We start from the raw sequence: 22,994 nt of genomic DNA, 5'->3' as shown, positions 1-22,994 counted from the left end.
TGGGCTCGTATTGAGACCAAAAGTGTCGAAAAAATAATTAGTTCACTAAAACTTAATAAAGCTACAGGCTTGGACGGAATTGGTTCACGACTGCTAAAAGCAGGTTCGTCAGTTTTAAGTATTTATTTATCAAGTCTTTTCAACAAATCTTTATTTACTGGTTATGTACCTAAATGTTGGAAGACTAAAAGGGTCTCGCCTATTTTTAAAAGTGGCAATAAAACAGATCCTACTAATTATCGGCCTATCTCCATTTTGCCAATTCCTATGAAAATTTTTGAAAAGTTAGTGCATGAGCAAATGTCTCATTTTATTTCTGAGCAACACTTCCTGAATGACAGACAGTCCGGATTTCGAAAACTCTTTTCCACTGAAACTGCAGTAGTCGATGTCTCTGATTTTATTCTTACTGAGCTCGACCAACATAACTTTGAGCTGCAAAAGTGTGGAATAATCTTCCAGACCTAGTGACCTGTGATGGAAGTCTGCTTTCGTTTAAGACTTCCATCTCTAATGTATTTGGCAAATTCTAATGGAGATCACTTTTTAACTTTTTAATTTTTGTTTTTTATTCTTTTTCTTTTCAATTTTCACAGATTATAAATGTTACTATGTTTGATTGAGCTGAGGCAGTCTAAGGTTTATCATTTTTTGTTTCTTTTTTGTTCTAGTGGCCCCCAGTGGAAACAATCCACTAACTATAGGTTTTTGTGATTTTCTGGGCTAGCCACTTTAAATATTTATTATTATTATTATTATTATTAGATTGTTTTGCATAAATTATAGCAATATGGTGTTCTCGGCGGTCCGCATGAAATTCTTATAACAAAATGACCAAATTTTGAATAAATTAAAAATCAGCACGAATCGTGCGATTTTAACCACCCTGGCCCAGGGTCATTTCTTCGCGCTGTCTCGGATATCAAAAAAGCGAAAAATTGCGCTGGGAACGAAGTTGAATTTTAATTCATCGACTATCATCGAGATACCCATCTTAAAAAATAGAACTTGATTACGACGCATATAGATTCAGTTCTATAATACTCACGATTGTTTTGGACGTTTTCCAGTTGAAGTGGATAAAATAGCTGCACTCTCTATAGAACGAGAACTCCTGACATAAAGTTGAATATAATTAGCTTTTTCATGACTACAAATTGCTTAATTTAACTGCTCAAAGCTCGAAAAACTCTGTCCGACCACCATCTTCTTCCTTCAGCATAGAAGTCCTATTCGCGCCTTTTTGCAATTGAAATTGTAATGAAGTTGAAAAGGCTGGTTTCTACTACTAAAACTTTCCAACAATTTGAAATTTCATGCTAAGTATAAAAAATCTTTTTTTTATGAAACGACAAAGAAAAGATTTTACGTACGAAGAATAGGACGGACGGCCGGCCGTATACGGGCATTAAAATATAGATTAAAAATCAGCACGAATCGTGCTGATTTTAACCAGCCTGGCCCAGGGTCATTTTTCGCGCCGTCTCGATATCAAAAAAGCGAAAAATTGCCCTGGGAACGAGGTTGACATTTACTTTTCCTGCAATATAACTAACCAGTCTTCGTTTTCATCCCTTTGAAAAACGTTGCAATGCAAATTATAACAACAAAAGAAGCAACCTCGTTCCCAGAACTTTCTAGGCTTATATAAACAATATATAAAAGTAGGCAAAAAGCCTAACAAACAAGTCATGGGGACGACGAGATTGAAAAAGACGCTTTCTGGTTTTCTATGTCCTGAGATGATGATAAAATACCTCGATCAATATGATGTTCCAAGAAATTTCACCTTGTTGTTGATGAAGGGGCCACAACATCTGAGGACGAGGTTAAAAATCCCTGTGGACGAGGTTGGAGGCGTTTTCTATATGTTTTGTCGGAGTTGCCTTCAAGTTGTTCGGGATAATAGTCACACGCAGCCAATTAAAAAGGAGCTTTTTAATTTGACCAATCAGCTTGCAAGGCGCTTTTTTTAACAACAAATTTAACGTTACAAAATGTTTCACCGGTTACGAGAGACAAATGGTCGTATTTTAGGTAATAATAATAAAAATAAGAATTTTATAATATTAGTTCTTCATGGAAGGTGTGTTTGGAAAAATAGTTGTTATTAGGAGAAATGGTACTGATGGACCGGTATTTCCAATTTCCTCTAATAAAGAAAAAATTGTTTTTGGGAGGTGAGCAACACAATTTTTTTTTGTGATATAGCTAAGTTCTTATTTTTAATATTTGACCTTTTTGTGTAGCTAGCCAAGTTGTGTTTGGTTTTTAAGGCAAGATAACCAAACTTGTCAAGAAAATTTTTTTGGTATAAATATGTTACATATTTCAATTTATCAGAAAAAATTATGGTAGAAAATTTTGAAAACCAAATGGTTATTAGTGATACTGTTCTGACCCATATTGTCCGGCCGACCCATGTTGTCCAAAGAACGGCAACAACCCATATTGTCCGAATCCAACCCATATTATCAGGATAAGTAAAATAGACTTATCGCTTGATTATTTTTCAGAAAATTAATCTTTTATGCGGATTGTTGACACCCTGGGTAAGACCTTTCAACAAAATTTTCAAGGTAACGCAAGTCATGTCCTCATCTAAACCTTTTTTGGACAACCTGGGCAGGAATAAAACCTTTACCCATATTGTCCTAAACCTGTTTGGACAACATGGGCAGGCATATAACCTCGACCCATATTGTCCTAAACTATCTTGGACAACATGGGCAGGCATATAACCTCTACCCATATTGTCCTAAACTATCTTGAACAACATGGGCAGGCATATAAACCTCTACCCATATTGTCCTAAACCTTTTTGGACAACATGGGCAGGTAATAATAATAATAATAATAATAATAAATATTTAAAGTGGCTAGCCCAGAAAATCACAAAAACCTATAGTTAGTGGATTGTTTCTGTCCCAAGGTATAAAACCTCTACCCATATTGTCCTAAAGTATCTCGGACAACATGGGCAGGCATATAACCTCTACCCATATTGTCCTAAAATTTATCTACCAACAATGTGTAAGAAAAAATAATATGTGCACAATACATAAAACACATAACACAATAGAGACATTTAAAAACCTTGGGACAGGGAATGACCAGGAGCACCATGAACGAATGTTGTTTTTCCTGGCCAGGATGCAGCGACATGTTCCATGACACCATTAACAAATTCTCTCCCATTGTCTGAGTGTATGATTTTTGGCAGTCCAAACACACTCAGAAACCTATCTTTAAATCTTTCGGATGTTTCTTCAGCTGTTTTTCTACCCAGGGGGAACAGCACACTGAATTTCAAAAAATGGTCAACTATGTGACCAATATATTTGTAAATTCCATCAGGTTTTGATTGCATATCAATCAAGTCAATCTGAAATTTAAGCCAATATATAGGGAACAGTAACTATGGTACCAATTTATATCAAAAACTTCTATTTGAGCATTATATGTAAAAGTAATTAGATACAACTAAAACAGTTTTTTACAATGTTACCTGAATTCTTTGAAGAAAACCAGTTGAGATAATGGGCTTCAGAGGAGCCTTTTTTAGTTGGACAGATTATAAGGCACAGACAATACAATGCCTTGTGTAACACTCCACAGCCCCTCTCGGAATGTTGCTGTATGTTCTACTAATCTGAAACATGTGAAGGAATTATACAGAATCTGATTAGGATTTGACAGGCTTGTTTTTTTAAACATATTTATTTTCAACTTTATTAACTGACAATGTTTCATTGTTATCTTACATTTATGTTTGATTTCCTAATTACACTTTCCCGTAAGGTCAAAAATAGTTATAGGCGTTAATACCTGTTCAAAAGTTTTTCTTGAACCACAATGGATGAGTTCCTTGCTATGGATTCTTTCAATTATGTCAAACATCTTGTTTCCTGTGCATACCCCTTAAATTTCCCGGAGTTGTGTTGCACTGAAAAAAGCATTTAGATATATATAAATATTATGTCAAATCAACGATTATGTATATACATACTTACAAAAACATCTATTGTATATAGCCATTATAAAGAACAGAATTGATTCAGACAGGATTCGAACCTGCATTATCCTGTTAACAGGACATCCTACCAATTGGATGTCTGAATCGAAAGTCAAAGTTAATAGACATATATGAAACTAAACTTACATTTTCCTAGTTTAAGTTTCCAGTCTATGAATCTTGATTTTATTATCTAAGAATTATGGTATATATACAGAAATAACAATAAAAAAAGAAAAATTACATAACAGAATAAAAACCATCTCAGTTTACCACAGTAACTGAAACATAATTTAGAGGTCATTCCAAAACTGAACTTGCATCATCATCATCATCATCATCATTCTCGGCTTAACGTCCGTTTTCCATGCTAGCATGGGTTGGACGGGGTATATTAATGACCCTCTTCCAATCTGATCTAGACTGTGTTTGCCTCTGGGCTTTGCCCCAGGAACTATCAAGTCTCTACACTTTCTTACCCAATTATCCTCCTCCATTCTTTCCAAGTGCCCCAGCCAATTCAATCTTCTTATCTGGATAACATCTTTAATTCTACGGAGACTTAGCCTGCTTCTTAGCTCATCTGAACTCTTTCTGTCTCTCAGACTGGCATTACACATCCACCTAACCATTCTCATATCATTCCTTTATCTACCTTGTGATGTGATAGCTGGGTAACGGTCTGACGATGCTCACATCTGACATCTGTCCTACCGTGCGCGACACCTTCATTCCTTAGAGCTCCAGCCCCGTTTACGCAGTTTGTCTGATCAACTATTCTTACGGCTATTAATAAAGATTTTTGGCAGTGTTTTACAGCTGGATGCCCTTTCTAGCGCCAACCGTTCACAGACCGGACTGGGTGTTTTTTAAAGTGACACCATCACTATGTGGCATTTCATAGGACTTCCACAATCGCCCCTGTAAACTAAGGTATGGTGGAGGACGTTCAACTCCTCTCTTGTCTCTTAAGGAGACCCTTGTCTCTTAAGGAGACCCTTCACCTTCCAACGAAACAATCCATGGGTATTAACTAACATGTATCTTTACTCTTCTGCTATTGTAGTTTGTTGTTCATATTTTTGGCCTTTAGAGATGACAAATAGCTAAGCATTGTTCACAATAGAAAATGAAAAAAAATTACAAACACCATAAAAAGTATAAAAAAGTATATATATATAATATATACCTAGGTACATGAATGTGTAATAAAATGCAGTATCATTAAACTATAAAGAAGAATAAAAAATGACTTACATCAACTGTAGTGCTAGGAACACATAAAATATCTACCAACCCAAGTGTAGGGTAGCTCATCAAAACATACTTGTTTCGTCTGATACGCCTTACAGTACTTTCTGATACATCGCTCTTTTGTTTTTTCAAGTAAACAATGTTGTGATAGGTCTCTTGGGACATTATTGTGGAGTTCTTTTTGCACGCTTCCACCTCCAACCAGGCCTGGAACTGTTTTTGTTCTCCCAGATCATTTTTAGGCAAAAGATTCTCCATTAAAAACTCAAATCTAAATTATTCCTGAAAAGGATAAAAAAACAAAGTAAAATAACAAACTTATATAAACAAACTGAGGAAAATATAGCTAGCTAGATATCAACAATACCCAGGATCCACACACAACAACCGCGCTGCACTAAATTGTCGGTTTACCCATATTGTCAGAGGCTGCCCATATTGTCTTTTTTCCACAGTTCAAAATATCGGACAACATGGGTCGACAGATATCGCGGGATGGCACAATACAATGTTTGACATTAAAACAAATCATTTTTCACATTTTTCTGTAAAAAAAATTATGACCAGCTTTGTGAAAAATTGACCGTTGTACAATGGCAAAAAATATAAGGGAATTAGCTGGCTATCCGCAGTGAAAGATGGTCTTTGGCTCACAGGAAGCAGCTAGCAATAAAAATAATAGATTATATTTTGGGCTATCTAAGTATATTGCTGCTCTGTAACAGCATGATTGTTATTGTGAATTGAAAGAGCAGGGAATACTTGCTTTGTGTATGTTTTTTTCTAGTTCTACTGTTTACTCCTGCCAATCCAGGCTTAACTTGTTAAAAACAACTTACACAATGTATTCCCCTACATGAAACAAATGTTTCTATTTTTACTGTTAATTTTAGAGATGAGTCAACAGATATAAGGGTACAATTACCACGAGTTGCCCAACAACATTGTCAATTGCTTGTTTCTGATAGAAAGGTTTGTTCTGTTTTGATCCTTTTTTTATTTCTAAAAAGCCTACAATTTGACTACTACCAGTACTTTGTTATGTATGTGACATGGTATAACATCTAATTTGTTTCATTAGCAAAGCTTTTTGGTGATTTGTGTTGCATATTATCTTTCAAGGTTACATTGGAGAATTTCTCAGAAGTACTTCCTACCCAATGTAATAAAAAGACATTTGGAAAATCTATTGAAATGAAACATCAAGATGTGTTTTCAATATCAGATCGTTTTTTTCGCATTGAATTTAATGAAATGTTTCAACAAAGGAATACTCCTAAAAGAAAATCATTAACAAAGGTATTATTGTCTTACTAGTCGATAAAGCCCGTGGAGAAATCCACTTAGGTAAAAGGTCAATAAAAATAAAGTTGTTTTAGATGTTTTGCTGACGTCAGCAGTGCAGTGCAGATAAAAAAATCGCGAAATTTGTTTATTCTTTGTCTGTAATGTGTAGAGGTTGAAACGGTGGTCAAAATAATGTACAGGATATATATATGTTCTCGACGAACGCCTAAGGAGATATCGGGGATCAGAATTTTTGTTGACGTTAGCAAAGACCCGTAAAATTTTTTTTTAGAAATTTGTAGACCTGTTGCCTTCATCGTATAGATCTTGAAACGCTGATCAAGAAAATGTATAGGATCATGTATCTTTGACAAACAGTTGCAGAGATATTTTGATGACTTCATCAACCCGTCCATTCCAAAATGGATTTTTGGACCCAAGTTTTGGAAAATTACCCAAATGTGTCTTAGGTGGTCACTAGTTACCCATGCGGTGAAAAATCATTGACGTCACCTCGTTTCCAAGCTATTTGGCCTCAAAGTTTTAAGTGCACTGTAATGGCTTCATTAATTTAATATAGGATATTGACGTTAAAGTAGTGTTATTGACGTCGAGCCGTAACATCATAAAATTTAACATTTCAGACAGGCAACTTCAAAAGAAAATGAACGCATCCAATATGACGTCACATACACTATATAAGATAGTAAAAGTATGATTCTTTAATAAAAATTTGTAACTACTTAATGTATTAGACACGTGGAATTCCATGCAAAAAAATGTGCATATATTTTGCCAATATAATGTTGATACCAGGGTTCGAATTAGAAAAGTAAAGTCTGTTCGCAAAAATTTCAGCACTTTTTTTAGAAATTTGTAGACCTGTTGCCTTCATCGTATAGATCTTGAAACGCTGATCAAGAAAATGTATAGGATCATGTATCTTTGACAAACAGTTGCAGAGATATTTTGATGACTTCATCAACCCGTCCATTCCAAAATGGATTTTTGGACCCAAGTTTTGGAAAATTACCCAAATGTGTCCTAGGTGGTCACTAGTTACCCATGCGGTGAAAAATCATTGACGTCACCTCGTTTCCAAGCTATTTGGCCTCAAAGTTTTAAGTGCACTGTAATGGCTTCATTAATTTAATATAGGATATTGACGTTAAAGTAGTGTTATTGACGTCGAGCCGTAACATCATAAAATTTAACATTTCAGACAGGCAACTTCAAAAGAAAATGAACACATCCAATATGATGTCACATACACTATATAAGATAGTAAAAGTATGATTCTTTAATAAAAATTTGTAACTACTTAATGTATTAGACACGTGGAATTCCATGCAAAAAAATGTGCATATATTTTGCCAATATAATGTTGATACCAGGGTTCGAATTAGAAAAGTAAAGTCTGTTCGCAAAAATTTCAGCACTTTGTAATGAAGTAAACCACCATCTAGATGTGGCCTGGGATCACCGTATATCAAGGACTATTGGCTTGTTTATTAATAGCTACTTGTTTTTTGACGAGAGCTTAAAATTTTTGAGACTTTACTTTTTCCTGCGTCATTCATTTTTTTATGCAGGAGACAAGTGGGAGACGTTTAAACTTGTGAAACCCAAACACGAGAACTGAGCATATGAGCTAGTGACTCTCAGTTTTAACTTTCTTGTCTCCGATAGCCAAAATAAAGTTGCAAAAATGAAATAAGTTTATTTTTATAGCATGATGTAAGAAAATATTCAAAATGTAATATTGTTTCAGAGATTCTTAACCAGTTTTTGTGAACATTACAATGCAAGTTAAATACAGTATACTGATTAAAGTTGTTTTCACAAAAAATATGTTTGTTTCAAACATCAGTCTTTTAGTAAAATGCTGTTTCTTATTTTCTAACGCTAACTGTGCTGAAAATAAGAACACTGATTTTCTGTTAACAACACTTTCGATTTACCTGTTCTATTCTAATTTTTTTTTCTTTGTGCACGCAACTTTACTCATCAGAAGTTAACAATATTAATTGAACTATTTGCCAATATTGCAACTGAAAACTTAAAAAAAAAACATTTTGACTTTATAATTTTGTCTAAACAACGACCTTATGATAAATTAACATGTAAATATTTTACGCAATCATTTATAATGAGCTGCGCCTGACGTTTTGTTCCATATACATGAATCATGTACCCTTCCATTAGATCCAACATCGGCATATAAACATTCATATTCAGGACCTGCAATTGCCATTAAAATAATGAAATGATGATGTTTATAGTTATAGTAAAATGAGCCACCATTTTTGAATTTTTGAATCCTCGCATGCTTCCCATCTATTGCTCCTAAAGCGTGTTGAAAATTCCATCTTTCTTCAAATTTTTGAGAAATTTGTAACCACTCCTCGTCAGAAGATGGAACTTTGATGAATTCGGTCACCATTCTTTTTACTATTGCTTCACAACATTCTTTGACAATATATGACACCGAAATTAAATCCAAAATTTTGGTTAACCATTCAGAACATTTCTCGGAATCCAAATCGATCTTCGATTTTTAGTTTCTTTACAATGTTATTAAAGTATCCCTTTTAAAATATAGTTATTATATAGTACTAATTTGCCATGCTTTTGATTAGGCGACTCCATTTTAATTTTTTGTTCTACGGGCCCGACCGACCCTAATTTTTACGAAAACAAATAAATATAATATCAAGCAAAAAAGTTTTAAAGAAAAAACATGAAAAAACAAACAAACATTTTCTCATCCATCATCCCATTTGGTGAAAATATAATGAGCATAGAAGATATCAATGATGTTATTTTTTGTTGGTTAAATGTCCATCTACAATTATACTAAACAAGGTGAATCAATAACATTACTTTGGGACCACCATTGGTAAGGCCACTGGAAGTTGATTCTTTGTTCCTGGTGATTTGTTGCGATAAAACTAAAATTCACGGTACACTAATTTTGTAATCACAAAAGAAGTTACGTGGTTAAACAGAAGTTTAAATTTTTATGTGATTTATAACAAAAATTAGCTATTTTCGCTAAAATAGTTATAATACAAGTGAAAAACAAGACAGATTATTGTTGTAACACACTCCATCGTTATGATTAAAATATATGTTTGAAATTACGCTAGCTAAACTGAAATACAGCAAGAGCTTGGTCGATACCATTTAGGAAAAATAATTAAAACAAGATAGAATACGCTTGTCATAACACCCTCCTCCGTTATAAATTTAAAAAAAAATGATTTTAACGCTGTGACAGACTTTAAATATTCTCAACTAAACAACCATAGTCAGAATAAGAAATTACACTTCAATTTACATTTTCCTATAAAACTGCGCAAAAAACATTAAAAGAACACTAGAATTGTTTGTTTTATTATTTTAAGTAGGAGAAGAATAACTTGCTGTATAAGTTTCCAAAACAGCGCAAGTATAACTTGCTGTATATATTTCAAAACAATACAAGTATATTCTGTACAACTTCTAAAACAACACAAGGAAAATTCTTTCTGCATAACTTTTAAAAACAAGTTTTTGATCATGCAAGTATTTTTATTTTTTCACCTTGAGAATTAGTTACATATTTTTTAGTGAGACAGATTATTATTATTCGAAAATACATAGAAAAAATTGTTGTCGTAACACCCTCCTCCGTTGTTATTTTTTATTATTTTTTGTTGTTCCAACCATACATTCTCGATAAAATTATTTTTATTTTGCTGACTGAGCGACCGTAAGTTACTATCAACTTCGCCCGTAGAACAACTAATTAAATTGGAATTGCCTTACAGTCAAAATTTATTATTTCTCCATTTCTACTAATTTTAAGATGTAATGTTGGAATATAATTAGCTTCTCTAATAACTTTGAAAAATTAGGATAAATTTTACTGGGAAATAGTTTAATGGCTACTAAGAGCGCTGGATTACCTGATAATGATGTGATTTGTTTGCTCCTTTTCTATGAAAATTATTTATATACTAGTTGATAAGGTTCGTGGGAAAATCCACTAGGCAGGATAAAAATGAATAAGAATCGTCACTTTAATTTTCAAGTCAGCAACCAATTAAAGAAACTCAAGGTATAAAATGATGTTGGACTTATTATAGAGTTTAACCCTTACCGTCCCGTTCCCGGACTAGTCCGGGATATTGCTGCGCTAAAATAATCCCGATCCCAGACAGGTCCGAGATTTCACTAGGACCACTTTGAACCAGACACTACTATTTCTACTCCATTTCCAAGAACTGTCATGTCAAGAATGGATGCTTTATCATAATTATAAAGATTTCATTGGTAAAGATATTCAAATGATGTCCGAATAGAGAACTGAGAAACCGATAACGTTTTAGTATATATATTATGTTTTATATATCTCAAAATTATGTTTTATATATTTGATAAGAAGTTCCTCTTACATTCCTTTTATTTGCTGGTCTAAAGCACTAACTAAGCATAGGTTGTGATCCAATAAGCACAATCTAAGCATGGCTAATAGACGTATTGCCAACTTTCCTTTTATATACTTACAATTCTTACTGAATTGTCTATTACTGGAGTCGAACCGGGGCTTAGATAATGCTTTATGACCATTTTTTTTAAAAAGAGAAATACCTTACATGCATTGTAAATATGTGTATGCTTTAAATTAGTTGTTAAGGTTTATTTTAGACTAATATTATGAAATTTACGAAAAATGTGTTTTTTTACTAAAAACGCCTGGGATCAGGGACATAATGTGTTAAAAAATGCCTGGGGAAGGGTTAAAAAAGTTGGTTAACAAGTCTTTCTAAATTTTTTAAAAAGCCCTTTTTAGTCTCAAGATATTTTTAAAGTATTTTAGATTTAATTATGTTGCATAAATTATGATGTCATATCTAAGTAAAAGCAAATTTTGACATTTTCTGTCATCAGTAATTTTAGACCTGTTAAGGGATGTGTATTCAAACTTTATCAATGCATAGATATTATAAAAGTGAATTGATTAACATAATTTTTTTGTCGAAATGACACCCCTGTACATTTTCTTGATCAAGCTCTACACAATAGAGGCAACACGCAAACAATTTTTTATGTAAAAAAATTTTGTACATTGGTGAGACTTTGCTAACAAATTTTTTATCTTGTATCTCCATAACGACTGTTCAAAACTGCACTATCCTATACATAAGTTTTATCAGCGTTTCATGCTCTACATAATTCAGGCAATGGGTAAAAAATTGTGAAAAAAAGGTTTCTGCACTGATGTTTATATGCACTGATGTCATCAAAATTTAAATAATGAATACTTTCTTTTTTGCCCAAGTGGATTTTTCCACGTGCTTTATCAACCAGTGTTTATCATAAAAATCACAAGTATGAGAAGGGTTTTATCATAGAAATCTAACATTGTTAATTTTTTAACATGTCAATTTGTGTAATATACATGCTTTAATTGAGTCAAATCTTTCAAGAAAATGTATTTCTTTTTAGACACCACTTGGAAATAGTCCTCGTACTCCTAATCAAAATACACCTTTAAAGGATAGCATCAAGCGTTTAAGACGCGATTCAGATAAAGTTGAGGAAGGCACAGAACCTGCTTTAACAATGTCACCAAGCACTATTATGTTGCCATTAAAATCACCAAGGAGATCACCTAGGATAATAGACAAAGAAAATAACTCTCCAAATTTAAATACTGTTGTGAAAACACCTAGTCTATTAAAAGAAGCCATAAATAATAATAGGAAGCGTGTTTCGTTTGGAGCCAATCTAAGTCCTGAATATTTTGATAAAAGACTTCCTCCTAGTACTCCTGTTCGTCGGGGTGAAAGTCCAACAAGATCTCCATTTAGAAGAAAGTCAGATCCATTTTATCGAAAAACACCAGCCACTAACAAACGCAGATGCTCTGTTGCGACAGGTTTATCAACTATCCCTATTGCAGAGGGAGAGGAAGAGAATGAAAATGTCATTCCTCTGCTTTTGCAATTTGATTCTTCCGGCACTGTTGATTCAGTTGTTGATATTTTTGCCAATTCACCTTCAATGAGACAAGACCTTCCACCTCCTTTAAAGGCAGAAGTTGTAACTCGGGAGAATATCAGTAGTTCTGAAGAAACAGAATTACAAGAAGTGCAAGAAAAAAAGAAGAAAAAACTAGCTACACCATTACGTGCTGAGATCAAAAAAGGTATTTCTTTAAAATCAAAAAAGAAACTAGCAACACCACTTCGAAAGGATATTGTAAAAGGTAGAGTCCTGAGGGCAACTAAACCAAGGTTATTGACACCATTGCGTTCATCTATAAAAGCAGGTGTTACACTTAAAAAAACAAAGCCAAAAACTCCAGTCAAGCCTATTGAACAGAAAAAACTACCAACACCTGTTAGAGACGAGATACACACTGCACCAAAACTTAGATCTGTGAAACATAAACTACCAGCTGCATTAAGAGAAGATATTTTAAGTAGTAGAAAATTAAAAAGTACAAAGAAAAAAGTATTGAAGACACCATTGAAAAGAGCCATTGAAAAAAAACCTTCATTGCGGCAGACATTGAAAAAAGGATTGAAAACACCTGTCAGAAAACAAATAAAAGAAGGTTAGTTACTTTAGCTTTTCATAGTTATTTTCTCTATTTAAACGAGAGAGTGAAAAAAGTATTTAATAATTGAAACTGTTTTGTTGGAAATTGTTGGCTATAAATACATTTATATAATGAATACAATGGTCGAAAAACTTTTACGCTATAAAGAAATATGCTATGTGCAAACTTTAGTGTTAACTGTAATTTTATTAACTGTATTTTTCAAAAAATAATTGAAGTTAATTGCATGCAGGATTAAAACTGAAGCAAAGATTTAGAAAGATGCCAACACAATTACAAGAGGAAATATTGAACGGTGTACAACTTAAGGTTAACATGACAAAAATGAAAACACCATTAAAAAAAGATATTGCAAAGGGGGTTATTCTCCGTGAAACCAAGAAGAAGATGAAAACATCTCTGCGTGATGAAATTCAATCTGATGTTTCTCTATGTGAAACCAAAAAGAAATTGCAAACTCCTTTGAGAAAAGAAATCCAATCTGGCTATTCTTTACGAGAAACCAAAAGGAAATTGCAGACTCCCTTGAAGAAAGAAATTCAATCTGGCCTATCTTTGCTGGAAACCAAAAAGAAATTGCAGACTCCCTTGAGGAAAGAAATCCAATCTGGCGTATCATTGTGTGAAACCAAAAAGAAATTGCAGACTCCCTTGAGGAAAGAAATCCAATCTGGTCTGTCTTTACGTGAAACTAAAAGGAGGATGAAAACTCCTCTTCGTGATGAAATTCAATCTGGTGTAAAGTTACGAGAAACCAAAAAAAAGGCACTAACTCCTGTTAAGCAGCAAGATAATCCAGAAGATAATGAAGAATCTAAAGTTTTTATTACAAGTAAAGAAAGACATATTTTAAAAGCTAAAAGAAGACTTCCTCGTGTCGTATTGCCTGAAATATCTGGCAATCTAGTCACTTTCACCGGATTTGCTGTGAAGGTAATATTCTACTTTACTTCTACCAAGTCTTGCAAAGTGTATGTTTCTGAAATGTGACATATGACCTGATGATGTATAGTTATACAAAAAGCTTTGTTAGATTTTAATGTTAATTCATTCAATTTTAATTTATCTTTTGGATTCAATTTAATCAAAGGCTGATATGTAAATTAAGGAATTATCATTTATTTTATACTCAATTTATTTATTTATTCATTTATTTATTTTATTAATTGTCAAGATTAACCCTAGAAACTCTTTATTCTTAATTATCTAATTGTCAGTATCTCACTACTTTCTTTTCTGCTAGGAAAAAGTGGGTTTCCCTGCCAAAAAGAGGCAAAGAAGGGGAAGTACACCATACAAGAAGGCTTTGCCTGCTTCAGGTAATACAATGCTTATAAGTTATTAATGAAATAACTTACTATGTTTTCTTGTTACATGTTAATGTAAACAGGATTTTTGTGCTGGATAGACATTTTGAATTTTACTGAAAAAGACAACTTTTCATTCCCAGGCTGGATATCGTTTTTTTATAAACTGAAAATTAATATATTGTTTTATCTATTTGATTTAAAGCAGGTTTTCCCCTATTTTTCTATTCCTTAAAAAGAAACATCCCAAACATATTACAGCAATTTACACATTCTGGCAAAATATTTAAATATACATATGTATAATTCAAAATATTTTTAAAATTTCTGTTTTAAAGCGTCGTGAATTTTTGGGTTGTAATATTCAGTCAAAACCATCGATTTTAAGTAGAAATTCACAATTTTGCCACATGTGCATGAATTTAAAATGATATAAAAAATCAAATAACTCATAGATGCAATCACACAACAAAACTGTATTCAATAAAAATGTGTACTTTAAGTTGATAATTTTCATATATGTTCACGAAAATTCCCAAAAGGTTTAGAAATTGCTAGGAATGACTTGCTAAAATCTTTATAAAAATAAGACAGGGTTTTTCATTTTTTTCTTTCGTTTATCGTTATATCCTTCACACCTTCGAGAAAATATGTGCAAAATGAGTTGAGCATATTTTTTGTAACCATTATGCATGATATGAGACTACCGTATATATATATGCATAAAAATATTTTTTAGATAGTTTACTTTCACCATTTATATACATATATATATATAAATGTTGTATAAAAAATCATTAAAAAAATATGCATATAAGCTTCCTCTTGTAACCCTGACTTCTGTCTGTTAATAATTCTGAACGCGTGCACGCATATTCAGCATAAAAAAAAGTTCACACTTCCTTCATCTGTCTGCATACTCAGTTCACACATTTTCATAACACCTACGAAAATCTTTAAAAACAAATATCTTGTTAGTAAATTTTTGCATACTTGCCTTTACTTTTGTGGTCTCTTTTTCTGAAAGCTCCTATTGGCTCATTGAAATTTTCGGTAGTGGAAAGCAGAATAAATTATGCACAAAAGGTTCCCGGATTTTTTTGTATAAATTACTGATTAGCGAATTATGACGATAAAAAGAAAATAATAATATAAAATTACAAATAATTTCCTAACGACGTTGTTACAAAAAAAACAAAAACCGGGAACCTTTTTGAATTTAATTTATGCTGAATGTAACAGTGCAAAAACGAGAAGTCTGCCACCACGGGTTCGGAAAAAGAAGCCGTTTTATAACGTACGGTGAAAAAAAAATAGTGTGTGCTTAATTTATTATATTTTCTTTTTGGAAAATTAACATCTCACGAAAATAACACCATCAAAAAAGTCTTTCATCAAACATTCAGAAACAAAAAAAAATAAAAAAATATAAAAGTATTGATAAATTATAAGGGTTTCTCTGAGACTACTCATCAAGTGAGTTTTTTCCTTTACAGTAACCTTAAATATTAAACTGAAATACAATTCTTGTGCAATTTCTAAAGCATTGTATCATCAATTTAGTCACTTGGAACAAATTATAATAATAATAATTAAGTAAACACTCTCCCTGGACACGTTATGTGTTATAAACAAACTAAAAATTTCTCGTTTATGTGCAATCTTATTTTGCAGAGAAACAAAATTTTGTCTGAACATCCTTTTTAAGCAATTCGTAATAAATTAGTTTAAATCCTGATATTGTGTGCAAATTACCCTTGGCGACGTAAAATTTCGCAATTTTTTAATTCACAAACTCATCTTAATTGGAAATCTTTAACATCAGAATTTAATCGATCTATGAAAGGGGATTTCACAACGAAAGCATTACTAAAACTATCCCTTATTATAAAGTATATTGTTTCTTTAAGGAACTACTTTAGATTTTGTTTTTTTGAGAAAATGTGGTCCTTGTAATTTTAGAATATCGAAGTTCATTAGTCTTGAATTAAGCCCTTAATTTTATTTCTCATATAGTAGTAACCACCTGGCTGCTCTTGGTAATTCTCTATCTATTGTAATTTAGAAGTGAAAAAATTTGATCAAAGCATGATCACGGATACCCAATTAAATGAAAGAACTGTAGAAATGGAGCAAACTCAGTCCAAGACTCCTTTAACAGAAAAGACAGCTAACAGAAAATCGACAGCAAAAACACCTGTTGCAAATGAAACTAGTTCTCTAACAGAGGCAGAGGATGATGAAAGCATGCAGACCTTGTTCAAGACTCCAGCAACTGAAAAGGAAGTTAACAGAAAATCGACAGCAAAAACACCTGTTTTTGAAACTATTGCAAATGAAACTAGTTCTCCAACAGAGGCAGAAGGTGATGATGAAAGCATGCAGACCTTGGTCAAGACTCCAGCAACTGAAAGGGAAGTTAACAGAAAATCGACAGCAAAAACACCTGTTGCAAATGAAACTAGTTCTCTAACAGAGGCAGAGGATGATGAAAGCATGCAGACCTTGTTCAAGACTCCAGCAACTGAAAAGGAAGTTAACAAAAAATCGACAGCAAAAACACCTGTTTTTGAAACTATTGCAAATGAAACTAGTTCTCCAACAGAGGCAGGTGGTGATGATGAAAGCATGCAGACCTTTTTCAAGACTCCAGTAACACAAAAGAAAGTTAACAGAAAATTGACAGCAAAAACACCTGTTGCAAATGAAACTAGTTCTCTAACAGAGGCAGAGGATGATGAAAGCATGCAGACCTTGTTCAAGACTCCAGCAACTGAAAAGGAAGTTAACAGAAAATCGACAGCAAAAACACCTGTTGTTGAAACTATTGCAAATGAAACTAGTTCTCTAACAGAGGCAGAAGATGATGAAAGCATGCAGACCTTGTTCAAGACTCCAGTAACACAAAAGAAATTTAACAGAAAATCGACACCAAAAACACCTGTTGCAAATGAAACTAGTTCTCTAACAGAGGCAGAAGATGATGAAAGCATACAGACCTTGTTCAAGACTCCAGTAACACAAAAGAAAGTTAACAGAAAATCGACAGCAAAAACACCTGTTGTTGAAATTATTGCAAATGAAACTAGTTCTCTAACAGAGGCAGAAGATGATGAAAGCATGCAGACCTTGTTCAAGACTCCAGCAACTGAAAAGGAAGTTAACAGAAAATCGACAGCAAAAACACCTGTTGCAAATGAAACTAGTTCTCTAACAGAGGCAGAGGATGATAAAAGCTTGCAGACCTTGTTCAAGACTTCAGTAACACAAAAGAAAGTTCACAGAAAATCGACAGCAAAAACACCTGTTGTTGAAACTATTGCAAATGAAACTAGTTCTCTAACAGAGGCAGAAGATGATGAAAGCATACAGACCTTGTTCAAGACTCCAGTAACACAAAAGAAAGTTAACAGAAAATCGACAGCAAAAACACCTGTTGCAAATGAAACTAGTTCTCTAACAGAGGCAGAGGATGATGAAAGCTTGCAGACCTTGTTCAAGACTCCAGTAACACAAAAGAAAGTTAACAGAAAATCGACAGCAAAAACACCTGTTGTTGAAACTATTGGAAATGAAACTAGTTCTCTAACAGAGGCAGAAGATGATGAAAGCATGCATTCCTTGTTCAAGACTCCAGTAACACAAAAGAAAGTTAACAGAAAATCGACAGCAAAAACACCTGTTGCAAATGAAACTAGTTCTCTAACAGAGGCAGAGGATGATGAAAGCATGCAGACCTTGTTCAAGACTCCAGCAACTGAAAAGGAAGTTAACAGAAAATCGACAGCAAAAACACCTGTTGTTGAAACTATTGCAAATGAAACTAGTTCTCTAACAGAGGCAGAAGATGATGAAAGCATACAGACCTTGTTCAAGACTCCAGTAACACAAAAGAAAGTTAACAGAAAATCGACACCAAAAACACCTGTTGCAAATGAAACTAGTTCTCTAACAGAGGCAGAGGATGATGAAAGCTTGCAGACCTTGTTCAAGACTCCAGTAACACAAAAGAAAGTTAACAGAAAATCGACAGCAAAAACACCTGTTGTTGAAACTATTGGAAATGAAACTAGTTCTCTAACAGAGGCAGAAGATGATGAAAGCATGCATTCCTTGTTCAAGACTCCAGTAACACAAATGAAAGTTAACAGAAAATCGACAGCAAAAACACCTGTTGCAAATGAAACTAGTTCTCTAACAGAGGCAGAGGATGATGAAAGCATGCAGACCTTGTTCAAGACTCCAGCAACTGAAAAGGAAGTTAACAGAAAATCGACAGCAAAAACACCTGTTTTTGAAACTATTGCAAATGAAACTAGTTCTCAAACAGAGGCAGACGGTGATGATGAAAGCATGCAGACCTTGGTCAAGACTCCAGCATCACAAAAAAAAGGTAACAGAAAATCGACAGCAAAAACACTTGTTGTTGAAACAATTGCAAATGAAATTAGTTGTCCAACAGAGGCACAGGATGATAATGAAACACCTGTTGCAAATGAAACTAGTTCTCTAACAGAGGCAGAAGATGATGAAAGCATGCAGACCTTGTTCAAGACTCCAACAACTGAAAAGGAAGTTAACAGAAAATCGACAGCAAAAACACCTGTTGCTGAATATGGTGCAGAGATACCTGTTGTTGAAAATATGAGAAGTGAAATTAGTTTAGAAATAGAGGAGATTGAGGAAAAGATAGCGACTGTCCTGAAGAGTTCAGCATCGCATGGAAAAACTGGCATTGTTGTAGACAATAGTACGTTGCTTAAGAGAGGATCAAGTTTGCCCAAGCATGTCTTTGGTGATATAACTACTGTTGTTATTAGCCCACTGAATGCCAAACAGAGGGGCGGTAAGATATATACCAATGATGATTTAAGTGTTGCGGTTAAGGCAAATGAAAGTCACGAATACAGAGAAGAGACGCATTCACAGGATGCAATAGCTGAAAGCTGTGTGCGAAGTACCCGTAGCAGAAGGGTTAGGACTATCAAAGATGTAGACACAGTGGTAACGAAGTCTTTGCGATCTAGAAGCAGAAATTTGGTAGAAGATGTAACTGAGGATTTTACTGTGTTGTCCAATGTTAATGAATCTTTTTTAGCTTTAGCTAAGACAAGACACTGCCAAAAATCATTACCAGTTAAGAAGTCCACTCAGAAACAAAAACCAAAGGCAGACACAAATGTTATTTCTGTAGAAGAGAAGACATCACCAAAAACATTGTTGACGGTAATTGTGGAGATTCCTGAAGAACAGGTAAGGTTCATCCAAAGTCGATAGTTTTCGTAGGTATTGCAATTACAAGTTTGAGCAATCGTTACTTACAATAGTTGTCCCCGTCTTGTTGCATGTGTTGTGAACGCAGATTACTCTTGTAAAAAGGCAGAGAAAGGAGTGTTCACCCTATTTTTCAAACCAATAGAAAGAGTGGCTGGTAATTTATTGACGAGGGTGAATTTTTATTTTAAGGTTTGGTGGTGGGTAAAAGATTTCAATTTTTTAATTGTGTTATCGTGATTAAAAAGTCAGAAGTTAAAGGTCGTTTGGGAAAAGACTTAGGAACTTAAGATGGAAGTATCATTGCGATGCTGGAGCTTAAGTTAATTCTGTTTAAAAGCTGCTATTACTCTTTACTTTGAGAATTTAACTATAATTTTAGGAAACTAAATCGCGAACTGCAAGCGATTCTAATGGAGATGTTTCTACTACACGTGCTACGCGTTCTCGTCGTGGTGTTTTAAATAGAAACGGAGGAAAGAGCGAAGCAATAAGAGAACCTGTACGAAAAATAAGGGGAACACACCGTCGAGTTCCAGTGCCAGTGGAAGATAAATTAGCCGCATGTGAATATCTTGTTGAGGATCCACCCAGCAAAGTGAAGAATGGTCGTAAGAAAGCTTCGGATGAGGAATGCGCTGTTGCCAGTAACTTAGATGACGAAGCTTCTGTTTCACGGACCCGAGGTACTCGAAAAGGTGCGAAAAAGAATAGTAATAGTGTTGATAACTCCGAAAAAAACAAAAATTCAAGTGCAACAGAGGATGATAACCTGTCGATAGAAATGCGATCTACCCGTGAGAGGAAAATAGCCGAATCGTCTGAAACCGATGATAAAAAAGCTTCTGTACCCCGTACAGTGAGAGAACGCAATGATCAAACTGAAAACAGCGATATCAAAGCGGCTAGCGAAAACAGCCTTCCCGAAGAAGTGAAAATAACGCGTTCGTCGAGGAGAATAGGACCTACTCGTGCAACAAAAGGACGCAATAATAATGCTAAAGATTTCGACCAAGTCAACACTGAGGAAGTAAAAAATACGCGTTCTTCGAGAAGAAAGGAGCCTACTCGTGCGACAAAAGGACGCAGTGATAAGGCTAAAGATAACGACCAAGTGTCCACTGAGGAAGTAAAAATTACGCGTTCTTCGAGAAGAAAGGGGCCTACTCGTGCAAGAACAGGGCGCACTGACGATGCTGAAGATAACGACGGAGTTTCCATCGAAGGCAACTTGTGTGAGGAAGTAAAAATAACGCGGTCGTCGAGGAGAAAAATCGTTGATGGTACTTCGCAGTCTGAACCTGTGAGAAAATCACGCCGTCGAAATGTAGATTCGGCAGAAAAATCGGCGGAACCAACACAGGAGAAGGGTGGCGCTAAGTCGGAAAAAGTTGACGATACAGTGAAAAAGACCAAGAAACCTTCAGGAGAAAAGCGAAAGCTAAAAGAAATTAAAGCAAACATCAATGAGCCAGTTAAAAGGCCCCGCCCAAGAAGAGGGAAGACTCGAGACACAGAAGAGGAGGTTGTTCCGCCAGTGACTAGGCGAGTAACACGAAGCAGGAAATGAGGATCATGAATATATCTTTTCAAGTTTTTTAGCGCAGTATATATTTTATTTGTACTTTTACTTGTCTGAATGTAATTTTAAATAATTCTTTTAAGCGTTTTAGACTCATTTCTGGTAATTTGATTATTCATATTCTAATATCCAAACAGTTGCTATATCTATGAGATCAGGTGTTATATTTTGTACATAAACCAGTTTCAACATATGTGTATTCTTCATATGTAACAATATAATGTGTGTGTATATGTATATGTAGGTTGTATTCTTTTATCGTCTGAGGTTTTTGTCTTGCATGTCTAGCCAGGAGACCCAGCATAATTTTTCTTGCCACGAGGACATCAGAACAATTAAGTGGGAAAAAATTCCACTTGGTCGCTAGCGAATTTCACTCCAAAAAATTATTTTGTGTCAATTGATATATAAGTTTGTTGATGTCAGAATTTTCGCGAATCAAAGATTAAAAAGATAAACTGTACAAAAACAATATACCTGTTCATTCATTAAATTAACTTGTATTTACCTTTATTAATCAAATCCTAATTCATTTCACAAAACTCAAAATTGTTTCCCCCGAAATTAAAATTGGCGATCAAAAAATGTCTATACGCAAAATTTTATTAAAAATATCTTACTGCAGTAGCCGAAAATTTTTTTCTTGAAAAATATTTTGTGTCCATTCCCAGTTTAATTATTCTGATATATAAATCCAATAGAGTGGAGGATAACATCAGTTATCTAAAGTTTTACTTTGACTTAAGTTGATAAATTTTCGCGAGGTCCAAAAAACGATGTTACTGACGAGACAGGTTCTCTTATTGCTTCGCTCTTTCCTCCGGGTTCTCCTATTGCTTCGCTCTTTCCTCCGTTTCTATTTAAAAAAACACGACGAGAACGCGTAGCACGTGTAGTAGAAACATCTCCATTAGAATTGCTTGCAGTTCGCGATTTAGTTTCCTAATAAAAAGTAATGGCGACACTGGTGGTATTTTTTTGTCAAATTGGTGCGAGCTGGCCTAGTTGGGCGGCCGGACTGGATTTTCAGCATTTCGGTACACGAAACATTCTTTCTGCAAATAAATATCTTTTTCATGCGCAAAAATAACGCGGAAAAGTTCCATCTGGGAAAAAAAAGTGGAAATGATCAGGTAGTCTAATCTAGACTTTTTGTATAGTCCGAGGTCTGCTCTACTAAAATGTTTTTTAGAGATGTGCTACCGCAGAGGCTCAAAAACATTGTTTTTATAGGAACTTTAAAGCTCGTGCGATAATGGTAATTATACATCGCTTGCGACAATATTGGCGCATACGCACACTTTTCCTGCCATAAATGAAGTTTTTTGAACCATGTCGAGATATCTGCTAATAGGTCCAGCCGGTCTCAACAGTAATATAAAAACCCGTTTTTTAGAAATATTGATGCTTATGTAAATAACCTTAGTACATCTGTGCGATGCGGCATTCTAAAGGCTGGTCTCAACTTGTTCAAATAGACGAAAAATTCCCATTGGACGGAATTCTAAAAGTTGAAAACTTTCATCTTTTGTAGTTTTTAATCACTTTTCACAGAATACACATGTATAAGAATATGCTATCCTGCTCTGATTTTTATCATTCATATAAATAAGGTTGTGTATGATGTATTGCTCCAACAGATTTTAACACGAATATGCATGT

At 34.2% G+C, this 22,994-nt stretch overlaps 1 protein-coding gene across 14 annotated transcripts; it reads left to right on the top strand.

The window, feature by feature from the left end:
- The first annotated feature begins 1,989 nt into the window (after positions 1 to 1,989).
- On the top strand, positions 1,990 to 21,571 carry LOC130644964 (proliferation marker protein Ki-67-like). 14 transcript variants are annotated; one of them, XM_057450776.1, is made up of 10 exons: positions 1,990 to 2,180; positions 6,163 to 6,241; positions 6,392 to 6,568; positions 12,050 to 13,163; positions 13,402 to 14,102; positions 14,413 to 14,488; positions 16,542 to 16,790; positions 16,923 to 18,959; positions 19,011 to 19,729; positions 20,133 to 21,571. In XM_057450776.1, exons 1-10 carry the CDS (start codon positions 2,080 to 2,082, stop codon positions 21,318 to 21,320), a joined length of 6,441 nt encoding a protein of 2,146 aa, XP_057306759.1. In that variant the 5' UTR covers positions 1,990 to 2,079; the 3' UTR covers positions 21,321 to 21,571. The 14 variants fall into 14 exon arrangements, with proteins under 14 accessions (XP_057306759.1, XP_057306763.1, XP_057306758.1 ...); XM_057450780.1 differs by having other exon boundaries at positions 16,542 to 18,518; positions 18,897 to 18,959; XM_057450775.1 differs by having other exon boundaries at positions 16,542 to 18,518; positions 18,648 to 18,959.
- Positions 21,572 to 22,994: the final 1,423 nt, after the last annotated feature.

The sequence above is a fragment of the Hydractinia symbiolongicarpus genome, chromosome 5 (assembly GCF_029227915.1).
Source record: "Hydractinia symbiolongicarpus strain clone_291-10 chromosome 5, HSymV2.1, whole genome shotgun sequence".
In the NCBI taxonomy this organism is placed as follows: Eukaryota; Metazoa; Cnidaria; class Hydrozoa; order Anthoathecata; family Hydractiniidae; genus Hydractinia; species Hydractinia symbiolongicarpus.
Note: the sequence above shows the minus strand (reverse complement) of the source record. Positions and strands in the feature narration are given on the sequence as shown.

What these genes read in the sequence shown, in the direction of transcription:
- LOC130644964 (XM_057450766.1), top strand. Translation starts at nt 2,080, where the DNA reads ATGGAAGGTGTGTTTGGAAAAATAGTTGTTATTAGGAGAAATGGTACT. An exon ending in CAGAAAACAAATAAAAGAAG is followed by an intron (nt 13,164 to 13,401) that starts GTTAGTTACTTT and finishes AATTGCATGCAG; the next exon opens with GATTAAAACTGAAGCAAAGA. An exon ending in GAAGGCTTTGCCTGCTTCAG is followed by an intron (nt 14,489 to 16,541) that starts GTAATACAATGC and finishes ATTGTAATTTAG; the next exon opens with AAGTGAAAAAATTTGATCAA.